We start from the raw sequence: 18033 nt of genomic DNA, 5'->3' as shown, positions 1-18033 counted from the left end.
AAAAAGCAAAAAGGTGGATCAAACAATGCTTTCAAATAATTCTACCTCTTACTCTAACAGTGTCTTGTCATTCTTAAAAGAGCAAAAGAAATAAGGCCTGTCTTCTTCTAGGAAGATGCAAATAAACAAGTTTAGAGAAGAGCCAATTCAGTGATTCAAAGGTTCTTTATACTTGTCACCAAAGATTGGAATTTAGAATTCAGAAAGAAATACCTAAGTTGCTGGACCAAATAAGCTGGGGATTTTCTAACTTCGTTCAATTTTTTTTTTTTTTTTTTCCTTTTACAGCAGCACCTACAGCATATGGGGAAGTTCCTGGGCTAGGGACCAAATCAGAGCCGCAGCTGCAGGCCTACACCACAGCCACAGCCACTCCAGATTCAAGCCACATCTGTGCCCTACACCGCAGCTTGCAATAACGCTGGATCCCTAAACCACCAAGCGAGGCCAGGAATCAAACCCACATCCTCATGGGTACTTGTATGGTTCTTAACCCACTGAGCCACAATGGGAACTCCTCAATTTAAGTTTTTAAAGTGGGCTTCAATTAATTATAAGTATTTAGTTTCCAAAATACACATAAGTGCCAGATATAATCCAAAATTTTGCATATATGAAACATTCATACTGGTCCAGGAACTATACCAGGTGTTGGAGATACAAATATGGCCACACTGGCCTGACTTACGGTTTGGTCATCTTCTTCTTCCCCTTCCAGCACAACGCAGTGATACAGCATTCCCGATTCAGTAGCGATCACCAAGATGTTGGGGACACATGGCAAGCAGAGTATGGCACAAGCATCATAACCATAGTTATCTTCAGCTGCAGGATGCATTGGCAATGGGCCTAACAGCTTCCCCACACTCCCAGGGCTAAAGAAAGAGTGAAAACACTTGGGAAATGTTGACAGAGGACACCCAGGCCCTCACCTAACCTCCCCCCACTTTTTGTCTTTTTAGGGCCACACCCGAGGCACATGGAATTTGCCAGGCTAGGAGTCAAATCAGAGCTCCAAATGCCGGCCTACACCACAGCCACAACACCACCAGATTTGAGCCGCGTCTGCGACCTACACTGAAATTCATGGCAATACCAGATCCTTAACCTACTGAGTGAGGCCAGGGATCAAGCCCAGGTCCTCATGGATACTAGTTGGGTTCATTACCCCTGAACCTCAATGGGAACTCCTTAAAACCCTTTTTGACTTTGTCTTGCTCCAGCTATCATACCCTAAGTAAAAATATAGTGTATTCCCAATGTCTCCACTTTTCCACTCAATTTCCCACTCAATTTCCACCTTTCTGGTGCTTCTCAACTGAAGATTATTTTGCTCCCAAGGGGATACCAGTAATATCTGAAGATACTTTTGGGTGCTACAACTGGGAGGACAGGGGAGCAGTTACTGATGTCTAGAGGCCAAAGATGCTGCTGCCAATCACTGCCCACAGGACAGCTCCCTACAACAAAGAATTATTTGACTCAAAATGTCAATAGTGTGGAGGCTGAAAGACTGTGCCCTAAATTTACTGTGGCTTATGCCTTCACCATTCCACTGAAGCTATTCTCCAGGAAAAGTCAACACTGAGACTCCAAGTGCTAAATGCACCAGGCCCTTAACTTGACCTTCGGCTGCTTATCACTGCTTCAGTAATACCCTTAACATCTGTAACATCCTCCTAGTTTTCTTCCTTTCTGAGCACATCTTTCAATGCCCTTTACTAACTTCTGAAATATCTGTGCTCTCTAGGATTCCACTGTAAGCTCTCATCTCCTTGCAAAATACACACTTACATTAGAGCATATTAAATATGTCTGGGTTTTTTGGGGTTTTTTTGGGGGGGGGCTTTTTAGGGCCACACCTGTGGCATATGGAGGGTTCCCAGGTTAGGGGTCAAATTGGAGCTACAGCTACCAGCCTATACCACAGCAACACCAGATCTGAGCCACACCTGCAACTACACCACAGCTCACAGCAATGCCAGATCCTTCACCCACTGAGCAAGGCCAGGGATCAAACCCACAACCTCATGATTCCTAGTGAGATTTGTTCATGCTGCGGCACAACAGGAACTCCTAATTATGTCTGGTTTTAACTACTACTGGTATTTTGATGACTCTCCAATCTTTTACTCTGAAGGGTAGCTTATTTCAGACCCACTATTTAACTGGACTTGAAAAATACATTTACTGAATGCTAGATGACACCCCTAAGGAACTGAGGGTTTAGCTGGGAATGCACATATTTAACTAGAATTACTATACCATGTGAAAAAATGCAGGGATTTACAGGGTACAAAGGAACAGCAAAAGGTACACAGAAAGTAGGGTGTGTAGGAAAGGTACCAAAAATAAATAAGATCCATGGCCAAAAAGCACATTCTGAGAAGCTGCAAATTCCAAGCTAGAGATCTACCAAGACCTAGAGGAATGAAAGAAAGAATTAACGGAAGGAAACTTGGCTTGATATGATGGGAGGCAAAGTACAAAGTCTAAGGCAGCAAAGGTAGCTGGGCAGATACTCATGACTGGCTAAGGAAGCAGACAGTCTCATGCCAGGTTCAAATGCTCAGAGTCTACCTGCCAGGTGACAGTGTGTCACTAAAAGTTTAAATCAAGACTACAGAGCTTCACTTTACTAAGATTAATCTGATAGCAGTGAGGAAGATGACAAAACAGGATTCAGGGCACTATCTCATGTAATGTAAATACTGTACTGAAAGTGAAAAACCGACTGGCTGTAAGTGTATCACTGTTTACTCTTCATGATCACGTGGCCGCCTGGGAGCTGCCCTCACTGCTGAGCATCTTAAGAGAGTAACTACCAAATATCACTGGCCAGGAAAAGATCAAAAGTCAAAATTTAACGGAGAGGGAGTTCTTGTTGTGGCTCAGTGGGTTACGGACCAGACTAGTATCCATGAGGATTCAGGTTTGATCCCCGGCCTTGATCTCTAAGTTAAGGATCTGGCATTGCCCTGAGCTGTGGTGTAGGTTGCAGACATGGCTCGGATCCCGCGTTGCTGTGGCTGTGGTGTAAGCCAGCAGCAGCAGCTCTGATCCAACCCCCAGCCTGGGAACCTCCATATGCTGCAGGCATATGGGGCCTTAAAAAAAAAAAAAAAATCAAGTAGAGTTTCTAGTGAACATATACTATTTTTGCACTTTGTAAAATCATTAAATCCACGTTGGGGACTATCTGCAAATATTTTTTTGGTTGACTAGACTTTGTGAACACAAATCCAGTCTTGTCTCAAGTGATTATCCAAGAATTCTATAGGATGTACCCAAACAATATGAGGAAATGAAAGGTCAAATGATCTGCACCAATTTTCTCTTCAAAATACTCCAACCAGCGTCCAAAGACTGCAATACGTCCACAAACCCAAGACCATGGATCCTAAGTCCAACCATGACAGTCTATTCTGGAGCACAAGCTGGGCTTTCATTTCAGGCAGGCCACCTCCTCAGCTTACCTGTGCACCAGACTCACATACATAAGGAAAGTCTCCCCGTTCTCACGTAAGATGTATAGGGGGTATGCCACTACTTCATCTTTGCCTTTTTGGCCAAATACGTTCTTCGGCACTGCTGACAATGGCCCAAAGTCAAATGCAACTGCTGTCTCTCCTAGAGATGCGGTGTAGGCCCTTCTGAAAAGAGATTTAAAAACCAACTGGTTGAAAACAAATAAACGAAAAAAAAAAAGTCCAATAATAGGTGGGGATGGAATTTATATTCAAAGGAGTAAGAAAACAAAAAATTATGGTTATGACAAATGTTAAACAACATTGGAAAATTCTCATAAACTTAAATCAGAGAAGCAGGCCGTAAAATTCTATAGTGCTACTTTAATTTTAAATAGGTGTGATACAGACATACAAAGAGTAAAAATACACATATAGATATGCATAAACACAAAGGAGAAACAGAAGAAAACACATGAAGACATCGAAAGTTATCTCTAAGCAATAGATGCATTCAGTCCACAATATTTACTAAGTACTTACTCTGTGCCAGCATGGCTGAAGGTTCTGGGGATATGTCTGCGAATTAAACAAAGGCCCTGCTCTCTAATGGGAGAGATGTCCAACAGAGAAAAAAATCAACACATAACACCAAGTCAGAAAATGACGTTATCAAGAAGAACAAAGTAGGGGGAAGAGAGTACTGATAGAGGGGCTATTGGGAAAGACTCTGATAGGGTGATTTTGAGCAAAGATTTGAAGGCCGGAAGGCATCGAGTCCACAGCTGTGCAGAGAGGGAGTAGTTCAGGTGGAGGGAAGGACACATGCAGAGAATCTAAGGAGGGGAGGTGGCGAGAGCTCAGAGCCAAGGGTGGAGAGGGGCTGGACTGGACGGGTGCCCTCAGTGGGCAGCCCGGGCAATCAATGGAGTGAGAGCAGGGAAGTAGAGTGAGTTGATTTATACTGAAAAGTAGCACTCTGGGTGCTGTACGGGGAGAGACTACAGGAAATTTTTTAATATTTGATTTTCTTAATACTTTCCTGTTGTTTTTCCAATTTTCTACAACACATACACATTAACCTTTATAATCAGGAAAGACAAATGATAAAAAATAATGTTTTGTATTTTAAAATTTGGTGTAATTGGTTATCCAAAAAGATTCCAGTTTAATAAAAGGTTAATGAATAAGGTCAAAATAAAACCACATTTTTTTTTCATCTTTTTAGGGCCACACTTGTGGCATATGGAGGTTTCCAGGCTAGGGGTCTAATCGGAGCTGTAGCTGCCAGCCTACGCCACAGCAACACCAGATTTGAGCCACGTCTGCGACCTACATCACAGCTCACAGCAACACTGGATCCTTAACCCACTGAGTGAGGCCAGGGATCGAACCTGCAACCTCATGGTTCATTTCCGCTGCACCACGATGGGAACTCCAAAACCACAATTTAACAGTTGAGAGAGTCAACACCATTCCAAAGTGTTGTAAGTGCCATATCTTAATTTCTTCATCACCTGGAAAGTACATAGTATCAGGAGGCAAAAAATGAGGAATCCCAAAATCCAGAATAAAAGAACAGCCTGAGTCAAACTAAAAAATTAAGACAATGAATGGAAACAGACACAGAAGTTATTTTAAAAAGACTTAAAAAGGAGTTCCCACTGTGGAAACAAATGACTAGTATCCATGAGGATGTGGCCTCAATCCCTGGTCAAAGATCCGGCATTGCTGTGAGCTGTGCTGTAGGTCGCAAATGTGGCTTGGATCCCCGGTTGCCGTGGCTATGGTTTAGGCCAGCAGCTACAGCTCTGATTTGACCCCTAGCCTGGGAACCTCCATATGCCTCAGGATGGTCTCTAAAAAGACAAAAAAGAAAGAAAGAAAGAAAGAAAGAACGAACGAACACCAAAAAAAACCCCTACAAGGAGGTACCACCTTAAACCAGCCAGAATGGCCATCATCAAAAAGTCTACAAACAACACAAGATGGCAGAGGAGTAGGGGGACACGCTCGCCCTCTCCCACAAACACAACAAAAAAAGCACATCTACAGAATAAATGACTCACACAGAACGGCAACCAATCACTGGCAGAGGAACCTAAACTCCAATAACGGCAAGAAGTTCGTGACATTACTGGGCAGAACGGGAGAAAAGAGGAGAGTAAGAGGTGAATCCGAGCGGGACGGGCGCTCCCGAAAGAGAACTGAGGAGGAGAAAGGGATCCCGCACCCTGGAAAGTCACCTACTCAGGGGAAAGATCAAACGAACTGGAGGAATCTCCAGATGCAGAGAAGAGTATAGCAGTAAGCTGGAGTACGGAAAAGCCGATCAAGAACCGAACGGACCATCTGAACTACGGGCACAGTCACCAAAAATTGAGACGCCTGGGTGGGGGCTGGGCACCAAGTCCTCAGCTCCAGAGGTTAGTCCCCTGGAAAGGGCTGGGGGCGCAGGGCGGAGCGGAGACTGCTTGGGAGGTCTAGAAACCAGTCTGTCAAGTTTGACGGGGCAGAGACTGCCTGGGAGACTAGAAAACAAAGCTGTCGCAGAGGAAGGGAGCAATACTATAGGGGCGGGGAAGTGGAAAGCCACATCAGAGGGAACCTGGGAGAAGAGCCTGGTCTGCGCCCGTGCTGGGGAGGGGAGAGAAGAAGGGGTGGGTCCCCACAGAATACTCCCCACGTCACTGCAAGCTTACAGGCCCGATAACTAGCAGAAAGCTGTGCTTCCCAGTGCATCCCCTCCGTCCACCCCTGCCACCTGCTATGCCCTCAACGGACCTGGGGCTGCCTGCCATCCAGGAGGGCTGGCCTCCACAATTGCCTGAAGCCTACCACCACAGGGGCTGTCCCTGCACAGGCCTGCTTGCCCTTTGGAGGGGCTACACTTCCTCAGAGCAGCACCAAACACCACCAGCGCCCGAGAAAAGGCCTGCAGCCCAGAAAAGCTAGAACAAGCCTAGCCAGGCCGTGAATAGATCTGCCTAGTTCTCGGACGGTTTTTCTGAGTCGGGCTGCCCCGGGGAGGAGCCTCTTGGGTTTTCAGCGGCCCTGCTACCCGCCCAAGCCCCCAGGGGGTGCCGAGCCCTAGTGGATCAGCTGCATAGGACTGCCAGCTCCAGGCAGGATACCCTGCAGCCCAGAAAAGCTGCAACAAGCCTGGCCGAGCCAGGAAAAGATCTCAGACGGTCTTTCTGAGTCGGGCTGACCTGGGGAGAAGCCTCTTGGGTTTTCAGCGGCCCTGCTAGCCACCCAAGCCCTCAGGGGGTGCCCCACTCCCGCGGAAGAGCTGCTCAGCACCACCAGCCCCCTGGAGGAGCCCCTGCAGCCCAGAAAAGCTGCAACAAGCTTGGCCAGACTGTGAAAAGATCTGCCTACATTCGCAGGCCATCCTTCTGAGTTGGGCTGCCCTAGGGAAGAGCCTCTTAGGTTCTCAGTGACCCAGATAGCTGCTCCAGCCCCCAGGGGGTGCTGCACTCCTGAGGAACAGCTGCCCAACACCGCCAACCCCCTGCAAGAACCCCACAGCCTAAAGAAAACAAAGCAAGCTCTGCCCGACCAAGTGAAATCTGCTACCATCGTGGTGTGGACCTCCCAGTCCTGTCTGCCCTCAGGAAGTCCTCCTTTGCTTCAAAGAAACACTGTTAGCCCCATCAACACTCCAGAAAAGCCACACTGCCTCAAAAAAGATTCACCAACAACGCCAGCCCTCAGGAAATATTCCACGGCAGTGACAAGGCAAACACTGCCCAATCATGGAGAGTACAACTCCCTCAGGAGAAAGAAAACAACAAGCAAGATGAAGAAGCTGAGAAACCACCCCCAGTCAAACCAACAGGAGAACTCACCTAAAACAGTCAACAATGAAACAGATCTCTGCAGTCTGACAGACCTGGAGTCCAAAAGAGAAATAGTGAAAACACTGAAGGAATTAAGAGAAGGTATGAACAGTAATGCAGATACCCTCAGAAAGGAACTAGAAAATATAAGGAGGAGCCAAGAAAAACTAGAACATTCATTTGCAGAGATGCAAACTGAACTAAGGGCAGTAAAAACCAGAATGAATAATGCAGAAGAATGAATCAGTGATATGGAAGATAGAATAATGGAAATCACCCAATCAGGTCAGCAGACAGAAAACCGAATCAAAAAACAGGAAAGCAATATAAGAGACCTATGGGATAATATAAAGTGGGCCAATCTACGCATAAGAGGAATTCCAGAAGGAGTAGAAAAAGATAAGGGGATGGAAAATATATTTGAAGAAATTATCGCTGGAAACTTCCCAAATCTAAAGGATACTGGGTTCAAGATACAAGAAGCACAGAGGGCCCCAAACAAACTGAACCCAAACAGACCCACACCAAGACACATCATAATAAAAATGGCAAAAGTTAGTGATAAAGAGAGGATCCTAAAGGCAGCAAGAGAAAAGCAGAATGTTACCTACAAGGGAACCCCCATAAGATTATCAGCTGATTTCTCTACAGAAACACTACAGGCCAGGAGGGAATGGCAAGAGATATTTAAAGTGCTAAAAGGAAAAAATATGCAACCTAGAATACTCTATCCAGCAAGAATATCATTTAAAATAGAAGGGGAAATAAAAATTTTTTCCAACAAACAAAAACTTAGAAAGAATACAGCAACACAAAACCCAGGTTAAAGGAAATAATGAAACGGCTTCTCTAAACCAAAAAGAAAGGAAGGAAAGGGAAGAAAAAAGAAAAGAAAAAAAAAAAAAAGAAGAGGAAGAACTAGGACTGAGGAAACCACAATCAGAGAGCAGTCACTCAAATAAGCCAGCATACCGATTTAATCATGAACATGCTTCAAACAAAATAAAATTAAAAAGAAAAAAATAAAGAGTCATCAAAACCATAAAATGTGGGCAAGGGATGTTAGGAAATAAATAACCCTTTTTGTTTGTTTGTTTGTATGTTTCTCTTCTTAATTTTAATATAGTAATGAAGTGTTTGAATTTACAGGACCATCAGGCTAAAACACACAATTATGGGAAGGGGTTAGCATACTTAAAAAACAGGGCAACCACAAGCCAAAACCAAATATTGCATTTGCAAAAAATGAAAAAAAAAAACAAAAAAAAAAAAACACTCAAGCAGATAATAACAGGAGACCATCCAACCAAAAAAAAAAAAGAAAGGAAGAATGGAGAACCATAGAATCAACTGGAACACGAGGTTCAAAATGGCAATAAATAATCATCTATCAATTATCACCTTAAATGTCAATGGACTGAATGCCCCAATCAAAAGACACAGAGTGGCTGAGTGGATAAAAAGCCAAAAACCTTCAATATGTTGCCTACAAGAAACTCACCTTAGGACAAAAGATACATATAGATTGAAAGTGAAAGGGTGGGGAAAAATATTTCACGCCAATAGACATGACAGAAAAGCAGGAGTCGCAACGCTCATATCAGACAAAATAGACTTTAAAACAAAAGTCATAAAGAAAGACAAAGAAGGACACTACTTAATGATTAAGGGATCCATCCAAGGAGAGGATGTTACTATCATCAACATATATGCCCCAAATATAGGAGCACCCAGATACATACATCAAATATTAACAGACATAAAGGGAGATACTGATGAGAATACAATCATAGTAGGAGACCAAAGGGAGATATTGATGAGAATACAATCATAGTAGGAGACCTTAATACGCCCCTCACATCAATGGACAGATCCTCTTGACAGAAAACCAATAAAGCAACAGAGATCCTAAAGGAAACAACAGAAAAGTTAGACTTAATTGATATCTTCAGGACACTACATCCAAAAAAATCAGAATACACATTCTTCTCAAATGCTCATGGAACATTCTCAAGAATCGACCACATATTGGGACACAAAGCGAATCTCAATAAATTTAGGAGCATAGAAATTATCTCAAGTATCTTCTCTGACCACAATGCCATGAAATTAGAAATCAACCATGGGAAAAGGAAAGAGAAAAAAACCTACTACATGGAGACTAAACAACATGCTACTAAAAAACCAATGGTTCAATGAGGAAATCAAGAAGGAAATTAAAAACTACCTTGAAACAAATGATAATGAAGACACAACCTCTCAAAATCTATGGGATGCTCGAAAGCAGTGCTCAGAGGGAAATTTATAGCAATCCAGGCCTTTCTCAAAAAAGAAGAAAGATCACAAATTGATAACTTAATCCTCCACCTAAATGAATTAAAAAAAGAAGAACAAAAAAGACCTAAAGTCAGCAGAAGGAAGGAAATTATAAAGATCAAAGAAGAAATCAATAAAATAGAGACTCAAAAAACAATAGAGAAAATTAATAAAACCAAGAGCTGGTTCTTTGAAAAGGTGAACAAAATTGACAAACCCCTGGCCAGACTCACTAAAAAGAGGAGAGAAAGAACCCAAATAACCAAAATTATAAATGAAAAAGGAGAAATCACAACAGATACTGCAGAAATACAAAAAACCATAAGAGAATACTATGAACAATTATATGGCAACAAGTTTGACAATCTGGAAGAAATGGACAATTTTCTAGAATCTTACAGCCTGCCAAAACTGAATCAAGTAGAAACAGACCAACTGAACAGACTGATCACTAGAAATGAAATTGAAGAGGTCATAAAATCACTCCCTACAAATAAAAGTCCAGGACCAGATGGCTTCACAGGTGAATTCTATCAAACATATAAAGAGGAATTGTGCCCATCCTCCTTAAAGTCTTTCAAAAGGTTGAAGAAGGAATACTCCCAAAGACATTCTATGAGGCCACCATCACCCTCATTCCAAAACCAGACAGAGATACCACCAAAAAAGAAAACTATCGGCCAATATCATTGATGAATATAGATGCAAAAATCCTCAACAAAATCTTAGCCAACCGAATCCAACAACATATCAAAAAAATTATACACCATGACCAGGTTGGGTTCATCCCAGGTTCACAAGGATGGTTCAACATACGCAAATCAATCAGCATCATACACCACATTAACAAAAAAAAAAAGTCAAAAATCATATGATCATCTCAATAGACACAGAAAAAGCATTTGACAAAGTCCAACATCCATTCATGATCAATACCCTCACCAAAGTGGGTATAGAGGGAACATTCCTGAATATAATCAAAGCCATTTATGAGAAACCCACAGCAAATATAATACTCAATGGGGAAAAACTGAAAGCCTTCTCACTCAAATCTGGAACAAGACAGGGATGCCCACTCTCACCACTGCTCTTCAACATAGTTTTGGAAGTCCTAGCCACAGCAATTAGACAAACAAAAGAAATAAAAGGCATCCATATAGGAAGAGAAGAGATAAAACTGTCACTGTATGCAGATGACATGATACTATACATAGAAAACCCTAAGGACTCAACCCCAAAACTACTTGAACTGATTAATAAATTCAGCAAAGTGGCAGGATATAAGATTAACATTCAGAAGTCAGTTGCATTTCTGTATACCAGCAATGAAACATTAGAAGAGGAATACAAAAATACGATACCTTTTAAAATTGCACCTCACAAAATCAAATACCTCGGAATACACCTGACCAAGGAGGTAAAGGACCTATATGCCGAGAACTATAAAACTTTAATCAAAGAAATCAAAGAAGATGTAAAGAAATGGAAAGATATTCCATGTTCCTGGATTGGGAAAATCAATATTGTAAAAATGGCCATACTACCCAAAGCAATCTACAGATTCAATGCAATTCCTATCAAATTACCCATGACATTTTTCACAGAACTAGAACAAACAATCCAAACATTTATATGGAACAACAAAAGACCCAGAATCGCCAAAGCAATCCTGAGAAACAAAAACCAAGCAGGAGGCATAACTCTCCCAGACTTCAAGAAATACTACAAAGCCACAGTCATCAAAACAGTGTGGTACTGGTATCAAAACAGACAGACAGACCAATGGAACAGAATAGAGAATCCGGAAATAAACCCTGACACCTGTGGTCAATTAATCTTTGACAAGGGAGGCAAGAACATAAAATGGGAAAAAGAAAGTCTATTCAGCAAGCATTGCTGGGAAACCTGGACAGCTGCATGCAAAGCAATGAGACTAGAACACACCCTCACACCATGCACAAAAATAAACTCAAAATGGCTGAAAGACTTAAATATACGACAGGACACCATCAAACTCCTAGAAGAAAACATAGGCAAAACACTCTCTGACATCAACATCATGAATATTTTCTCAGGTCAGTCTCCCAAAGCAATAGAAATTAGAGCAAAAATAAACGCATGGGACCTAATCAAACTGAAAAGCTTTTGCACAGCAAAGGAAACCAAAAAGAAAACAAAAAGACAACTTACAGAATGGGAGAAAATAGTTTCAAATGATGCAACCAACAAGGGCTTAATCTCTAGAATATATAAGCAACTTATACAACCCAACAGCAAAAAAGCCAATCAATCAATGGAAAAATGGGCAAAAGACCTGAATAGACATTTCTCCAAAGAAGATATACAGATGGCCAACAAACACATGAAAAAATGCTCAACATCGCTGATTATAAGAGAAATGCAAATCAAAACTACCATGAGATACCACCTCACACCAGTCAGAATGGCCATCATTAATAAATCCACAAAGAACAAGTGCTGGAAGGGCTGTGGAGAAAAGGGAACCCTCCTACACTGTTGGTGGGAATGTAAACTGGTACAGCCACTATGGAGAACAGTTTGGAGATACCTTAGAAATCTATACATAGAACTTCCATATGACCCCACAATCCCACTCTTGGGCATCTATCCGGACAAAACTCTCCTTAAAAGAGACACATGCACCCGCATGTTCACTGCAGCACTATTCACAATAGCCAGGACATGGAAAGAACACAAATGTCCATTGACAGATGATTGGATTCGGAAGATGTGGTATATACACACAATGGAATACTACTCAGCCATAAAAGAATGACATAATGCCATTTGCAGCAACATGGATGGAACTAGAGACTCTCATACTGAGTGAAATGAGCCAGAAAGACAAAGATAAATACCATATGATATCACTTATAACTGGAATCTAATATCCAGCACAAATGAACATCTCCTCAGAAAAGAAAATCATGGACTTGGAGAAGAGACTTGTGGCTGCCTGATGGGAGGGGGAAGGAGTGGGAGGGATCGGGAGCTTGGGCTTATCAGACACAACTTAGAATAGATTTACAAGGAGATCCTGCTGAATAGCATTGAGAACTTTGTCTAGATACTCATGTTGCAACAGAACAAAGGGTGGGGAAAAAAATGTAATTGTAATGTATACATGTAAGGATAACCTCATCCCCTTGCTGTACAGTGGGAAAATAAAAAAAAATAAAATAAAAAATAAAAAGTCTACAAACAATAAATCCTGAGAGGGCATGGAGAAAAGGGAACCCTCTTACACTGTTGGTGGGAATGTAAATTGGTGTAACCACTATGGAAAACACTATGGAGATCCCTCACAAAACTAACAATAGAATCACCATTTGATCCAGCACTCCCACTCCTGGGTACCTTGCGGGGAAAACCATGACTTTGTACATGTACCTCAATGTGCATAGCAGCACTACATACAATAGCCAAGACATGGAAGCAACCTAAATATCCATCGGCAGAGGAGTGGATCAAGAAGATGTGGTACATATACACAGTGGAATATTACTCAGCCATAAAAAGGAATGAAATAATGGCATTTGCAGCAACATGGATGGACCCAAGAAATTATCATGCTAAGTGAAGTTAGACAGACACAAACATCAAATGCTATCACTTACATGTGGAATCTAAAAAAAGGATACAATGAACTTCTTTGCAAAACAGAAACTGACTCACAGATTTTGACAAACTTAGGGTTACCAAAGGAGACAGGTGTGCTGGGGAGGGATGGGCTGGGGGTTTGGGATGGAACTGTCGCAAAACTGGGTTGTGATGATGGTTGCACAAATATAAACATAAATAAAATTCACTGAAAAAAACAGAAGTCACAGAAAAAAATTCAAGTAAACCTAAGTTCATAATGAGAGATGAGCAATCACAGGAGGACGTGACCATAGTTACAGAAAAGAATTAACACAGATTTCGATCCTTGCCACTCCAGGACTTCAGATACTGAAACTGTCACATACAGAATAGCCACATACAAAATATTTAAAGCAATAAGGGTTAGGAAAACAAAAATAAACAAGTCTATTAGATGTGACCACCACGGAACATGAAAATAACTAAACAGAAGTTCCACAAGGATTACTACTAAAGGCTTCACTCCACATGTGCACAGTGTGGGTGATCATGAGTGGTTATCACCAGAAAGACTCATTAGGAGGCCAGAGGAATGGGGTTTGTGAGTTCAAGGGGGTGATTCCGTTAGCGGTCAAAGTAGCCAGAAAGTTGCCCCTGTTGTGGGTAAGAAAAGATAAAAGAAGCCAGGGTCATAGGAGAACGTGAAGGGCGCTCTGTGTTCCACTGCCGCTTCTGGGGCTCTAGGTGCTGGTCAGGGGTTCAGCCATCTGCTGGTCCACACTAAGTGAAGAGCTGCCAGGCCTCCAGCCCAACATCTCTCCCTCAGCCTTCTATTACTGTACGGTGTTATAATACGTTCCTTTACTCATGATCCAAGAAGGATGCGTTTCAGCTATTCACATTTTCCAACTGTCTTGAAAAAAGATCAAGCTAAAGTTTTAGTGACATTCAGATCACCTATTCACATCGCCTAGCTCTGTTATTTCTCACATCACCAAAAGCATGCTAAAGTCACCTCTGGAAAACCTTGCAATCTCTGCTAAAATTGCATTTATAATCCCTTTGAACTAATTAAAAAAAATTTCATGACACAAGTAAAAACTTACCCTTTGTTGAGTATTAGACTTTCCTCTTCTGCTTCTGAAAGTACAATGACCTTAGTGGGTGTCTGGGGCTCACGTAGAGAGTAAATTCTAGCAATCAAAGGAGAAGAAAGCCAGCATTTAAAATTCTCTTTCACTTCCCAAAGTTGCTCCTCTCTTTCCCTCCAGTCAGCTTTTGAGAATTTTCCTACCGATTATCATAATCATTTCTTTGCCAAAGATCTTGCTGTTACTGACAAGGTGGCCTAGTTCATTTGTTCTGTAACAACCTAAGGTTTCCTCAGACATGAAGAAATATTCTCTCTCTTACCACAACTCTGTACCAGCCTTCCCCATGGCACCGCACCACGTTTCAACCTTGTCTGGTTGTCTCACTACTGCCCTGAAGTCAGCCGGCTTCCCTTCAAGCATATCCATCTGCCTCTGCCTATCAGACAGCAAATCTCCTCAGGGAAGAAACCATATCTCACTCTTCTTTACGTACTAACCGGCCAGCAGAGTGAGGGACACTGAGCCTCCAATCGATACATATTTGTGTTACATAAAGACACAATGGCATTTCTGTTTTCTCAAGCAGTTAGTATAAAACTAAAAAAAATTTTACCCATCATTTTAATTAAAAATAAATTCAATTTTCACAGCATATACAGCTATTGTTAAAAGGAGAAAGAATTGTCAAAAGTCAATGTCATTATTAGAAATTCAATGTACCTTTTAAAGTCTTTATCAAGTAAATCATTTATTTTGTATGACCTTACTAAGAATTTTTAAACTTAGTTTGTTCCATTATCAATAAAGTGCCATTTAACAGGGTTAATGAAAAGTGGATCCATCTGAACACACTTTCATTGTGGACTTTCCAGCTGCCTACAAGCATTACTGACTTCAAAATACACAAAGGTCCTAGGCAGTGTGTACTGTAGTGGGGAACAGTGCAAGGAAAAGTAAATGCAGCATGGCTCTGAGTGGGAATTTCTTGTTACTCTGAAACTGACAATAGGGTCCAAGGCTGAAGATAAGAGAAGGATTAAATGCTCCTTGTTTTAAAAGAAATTTTTAGGGAGTTCCCGTCGTGGCTCAGCAGTTAGGGAACCTGACTAGCATACATGAGGACGTGGGTTCGATCCCTGGCCTCACTTGGTGGGTTAAGGATCTGGTGTTGCCATGAGCTATGGTGTAGGTCACAGATGCGGCTTGGATCCAGAGTTGCTATGGCTGCAGTATAGGTGGGTGGCTACAGTTCCAATTGGACCCCTAGCCTGTTCCAGAACCACATATGCCGCGGGTACGGCCCCAAAAACCAAAAATACAAAAATAAATAAATAAAATGAAAGGAATTTTTAATAACTGAGGCCAGATACCTCCTTTACGGCTTAATGTGAGGAAGACCTAGACCTACAGCGTCTCCTCACAATCTCCTTTTCCAGCTTCTATCAGGCAGAAGGTATTAAGAATCCTGGGAGTTCCCGTCGTGGCGCAGTGGTTAACGAATCCGACTAGGAACCATGAGCTTGCGGGTTCGGTCCCTGCCCTTGCTCAGTGGGTTAACGATCCGGCGTTGCCGTGAGCTGTGGTGTAGGTTGCAGACGCGGCTCGGATCCCGCGTTGCTGTGGCTCTGGCGTAGGCCGGTGGCTATAGCTCCGATTCAACCCCTAGCCTGGGAACCTTCATATGCCGCGGGAGCGGCCCAAGAAATAGCAACAACAACAACAACAAAAAAGACAAAAAAAAAAAAAAAAAAAAGAATCCTGCAGATCATAGTACAATGTTTTTAAGAGGCGGCTACTCCCTCCTCCTCCTCTTCGTTTTCCTTTAGCCTTGCTCACAGCATTCAAAAGTTCCCGGGCCAGGGTTCGAACCCACACCACGGCAGTGACAACAATGGATCCTTTAACTGCTAGGCCATCAGGGAACTCCTCCATCCTGGTTTAACCCCAACTCCAAGGCCAATGAGTGGCAGGATGGCTCTAAGAGAAACAGCCAGATTTAGGGGTATCTATAATAAGGGGAAAAGGGTACCCCATTTCCTAGCTGAATGCCAGATGTGTTGCCAAAAACTGCAGGCCACTAAGGGAAGGGAATTCCTGAGTGAACCTGACAGTTATATTCCAGGGTTGGGGGCATGTGAACACTCCATGGTACTGACTTTTTTTTTTTTTTTTTTTTTTGTCTGTTGTCTTTTTAGGGCCACACCCATGGCATATGGAGGTTCCCAGGCTAAGGGTCACATCAGAGCTGTACCTACCATCCTACGGCACAGCCACAGCAATGTGGGATCCTAGCCACATGTGTGACCTACAGCTCACGGCAACACCAGATCCTTAACCCACTGAGCTAGGCCAGGGATCGAACCCGCGTCCTTATGGATACTAGTTGGGTTTGTTAACCACTAAGCCACAATGGAAACTCCGGCATTGACTTCTAATATATGTCTGAAGGAGGTGGGCTGGCAGCATAGGAAAGGACTACATGTAGTGTGCCCAGTTCCCTGTGGCCTGCAGAGGGCAGGGAGGAGGACCTTGGAGTTCCCATGGCTCCATATGAAAAACCACAACTGTCAGATTGAGAAGGCAGAATACACCACGTTTGGGGATATTCCATCTTGAGCAAGGGTTCAGGGCATGGACAGCTGATAGAGCCAATGGGAAGCGAGCTGCTGAGTGATGGAGCAAGCGAAGGCCAAACACTACCCCTGAAAAAACCACACACCATCTGTGCAGAGACTCTTACATCAACAGAGGCCACTAGCAGCAGCGGGAACTAGATTAAACCAGGATGGGGGATAAGGGCCCTGCCCACCACTGATGGACAACCAGTTAGGCAAGATGTGAGCCTCAGCTATCACACTCTCCCTACCCACTAAGGAGGAGTCAGGTCCAGAGGGAGCAGGAAACAGCTATCCTCCTTACACTGCATCCCCTACTGCAAGGCACTGAAGTGGAAAGAAGGAGTCTAAGAGAGTAGATTACACCCTCTCCACTCATTTCAGATCCCTCAAGGTCTGACCTGTGACAGGGTCAGGATATAGTATTGAAATGGATTAAAAATCAGAATTTTAAATGGGATATACTAAGTTTTAATAACTAAGAGTAACCGGAAATCTATTAGGTCTGTATTAAGAAGCCATTAAGGGATCAACAATTCAGCAGTGAAGAAAAATTTGGTAGATCAAAGTTAAAAGCAGTGATTAGAAAAAATAAAACTGGAGGTCATTGTACATCAGTTAGTTGAGTCCCCTCAAAAACTGTTTCACATAAAGCAGAGCCGGAAAGTTAATTGCTAATATAAGAGAAATCTCTGTAGGATTAGGGCACTTAATCATAGACCGCAAAACCTGGAAAGGGCTTCAGAAATGATCAAACCAAACCTGCTCATCTGACAAACTGGAAACTGAGGTGCCCAAGTTTTTAATATCCCAAAGTGACTTGGGACAAGAATTCAAACCTCTCAATTCCTAATTAAAAATCTCTTTCCCCTATACTACACTGCCTCCAAAAGAAAGATAGTGAAAACAGTTTTAGGTAGATAATTTTAATAGGTCAGACTGGGAAAGGAGAGACTAGAGGCAGGAAGGGAAAAGCAGTAATTAACGCAGGTAAGTTTGGGCAGTTGATTTTGATATGATTGAGAAGGGGTTACAACAGCCATCAGATACAGCTTTCCAGCATCTACGGATCCATTTAGTGGTGCCTTGAGCTATT

General features: G+C 42.5%; 1 protein-coding gene across 3 annotated transcripts in view; it reads right to left on the bottom strand.

Annotated features, from left to right (window-relative positions):
* Positions 1–18033, bottom strand: part of NUP88 (nucleoporin 88) — a 40641-nt gene that overhangs the window by 16727 nt on the left and 5881 nt on the right. For 2 of the 3 annotated variants that reach the window (XR_002337334.1, XM_021067743.1), the window contains exons 4-6: positions 14335–14421; positions 3477–3653; positions 689–875 (exon numbers count right to left, since the gene is read on the bottom strand). Coding sequence is in view for 2 of the 3 variants with exons in the window: in XM_021067743.1 (XP_020923402.1) it covers positions 689–875; positions 3477–3653; positions 14335–14421 (451 nt within the window). In the remaining variant the exon portion in view is untranslated. The remainder of the gene's footprint in view (positions 1–688; positions 876–3476; positions 3654–14334; positions 14422–18033) is intronic. The other variant, XM_021067744.1, reaches the window with a different exon arrangement.

The sequence above is a fragment of the Sus scrofa genome, chromosome 12, assembly GCF_000003025.6.
Source record: "Sus scrofa isolate TJ Tabasco breed Duroc chromosome 12, Sscrofa11.1, whole genome shotgun sequence".
Lineage (NCBI taxonomy): Eukaryota > Metazoa > Chordata > Mammalia > Artiodactyla > Suidae > Sus > Sus scrofa.
The sequence above is the reverse complement of the archived record's forward strand: the minus strand, read 5'-3'. Positions and strand labels throughout refer to the sequence as shown.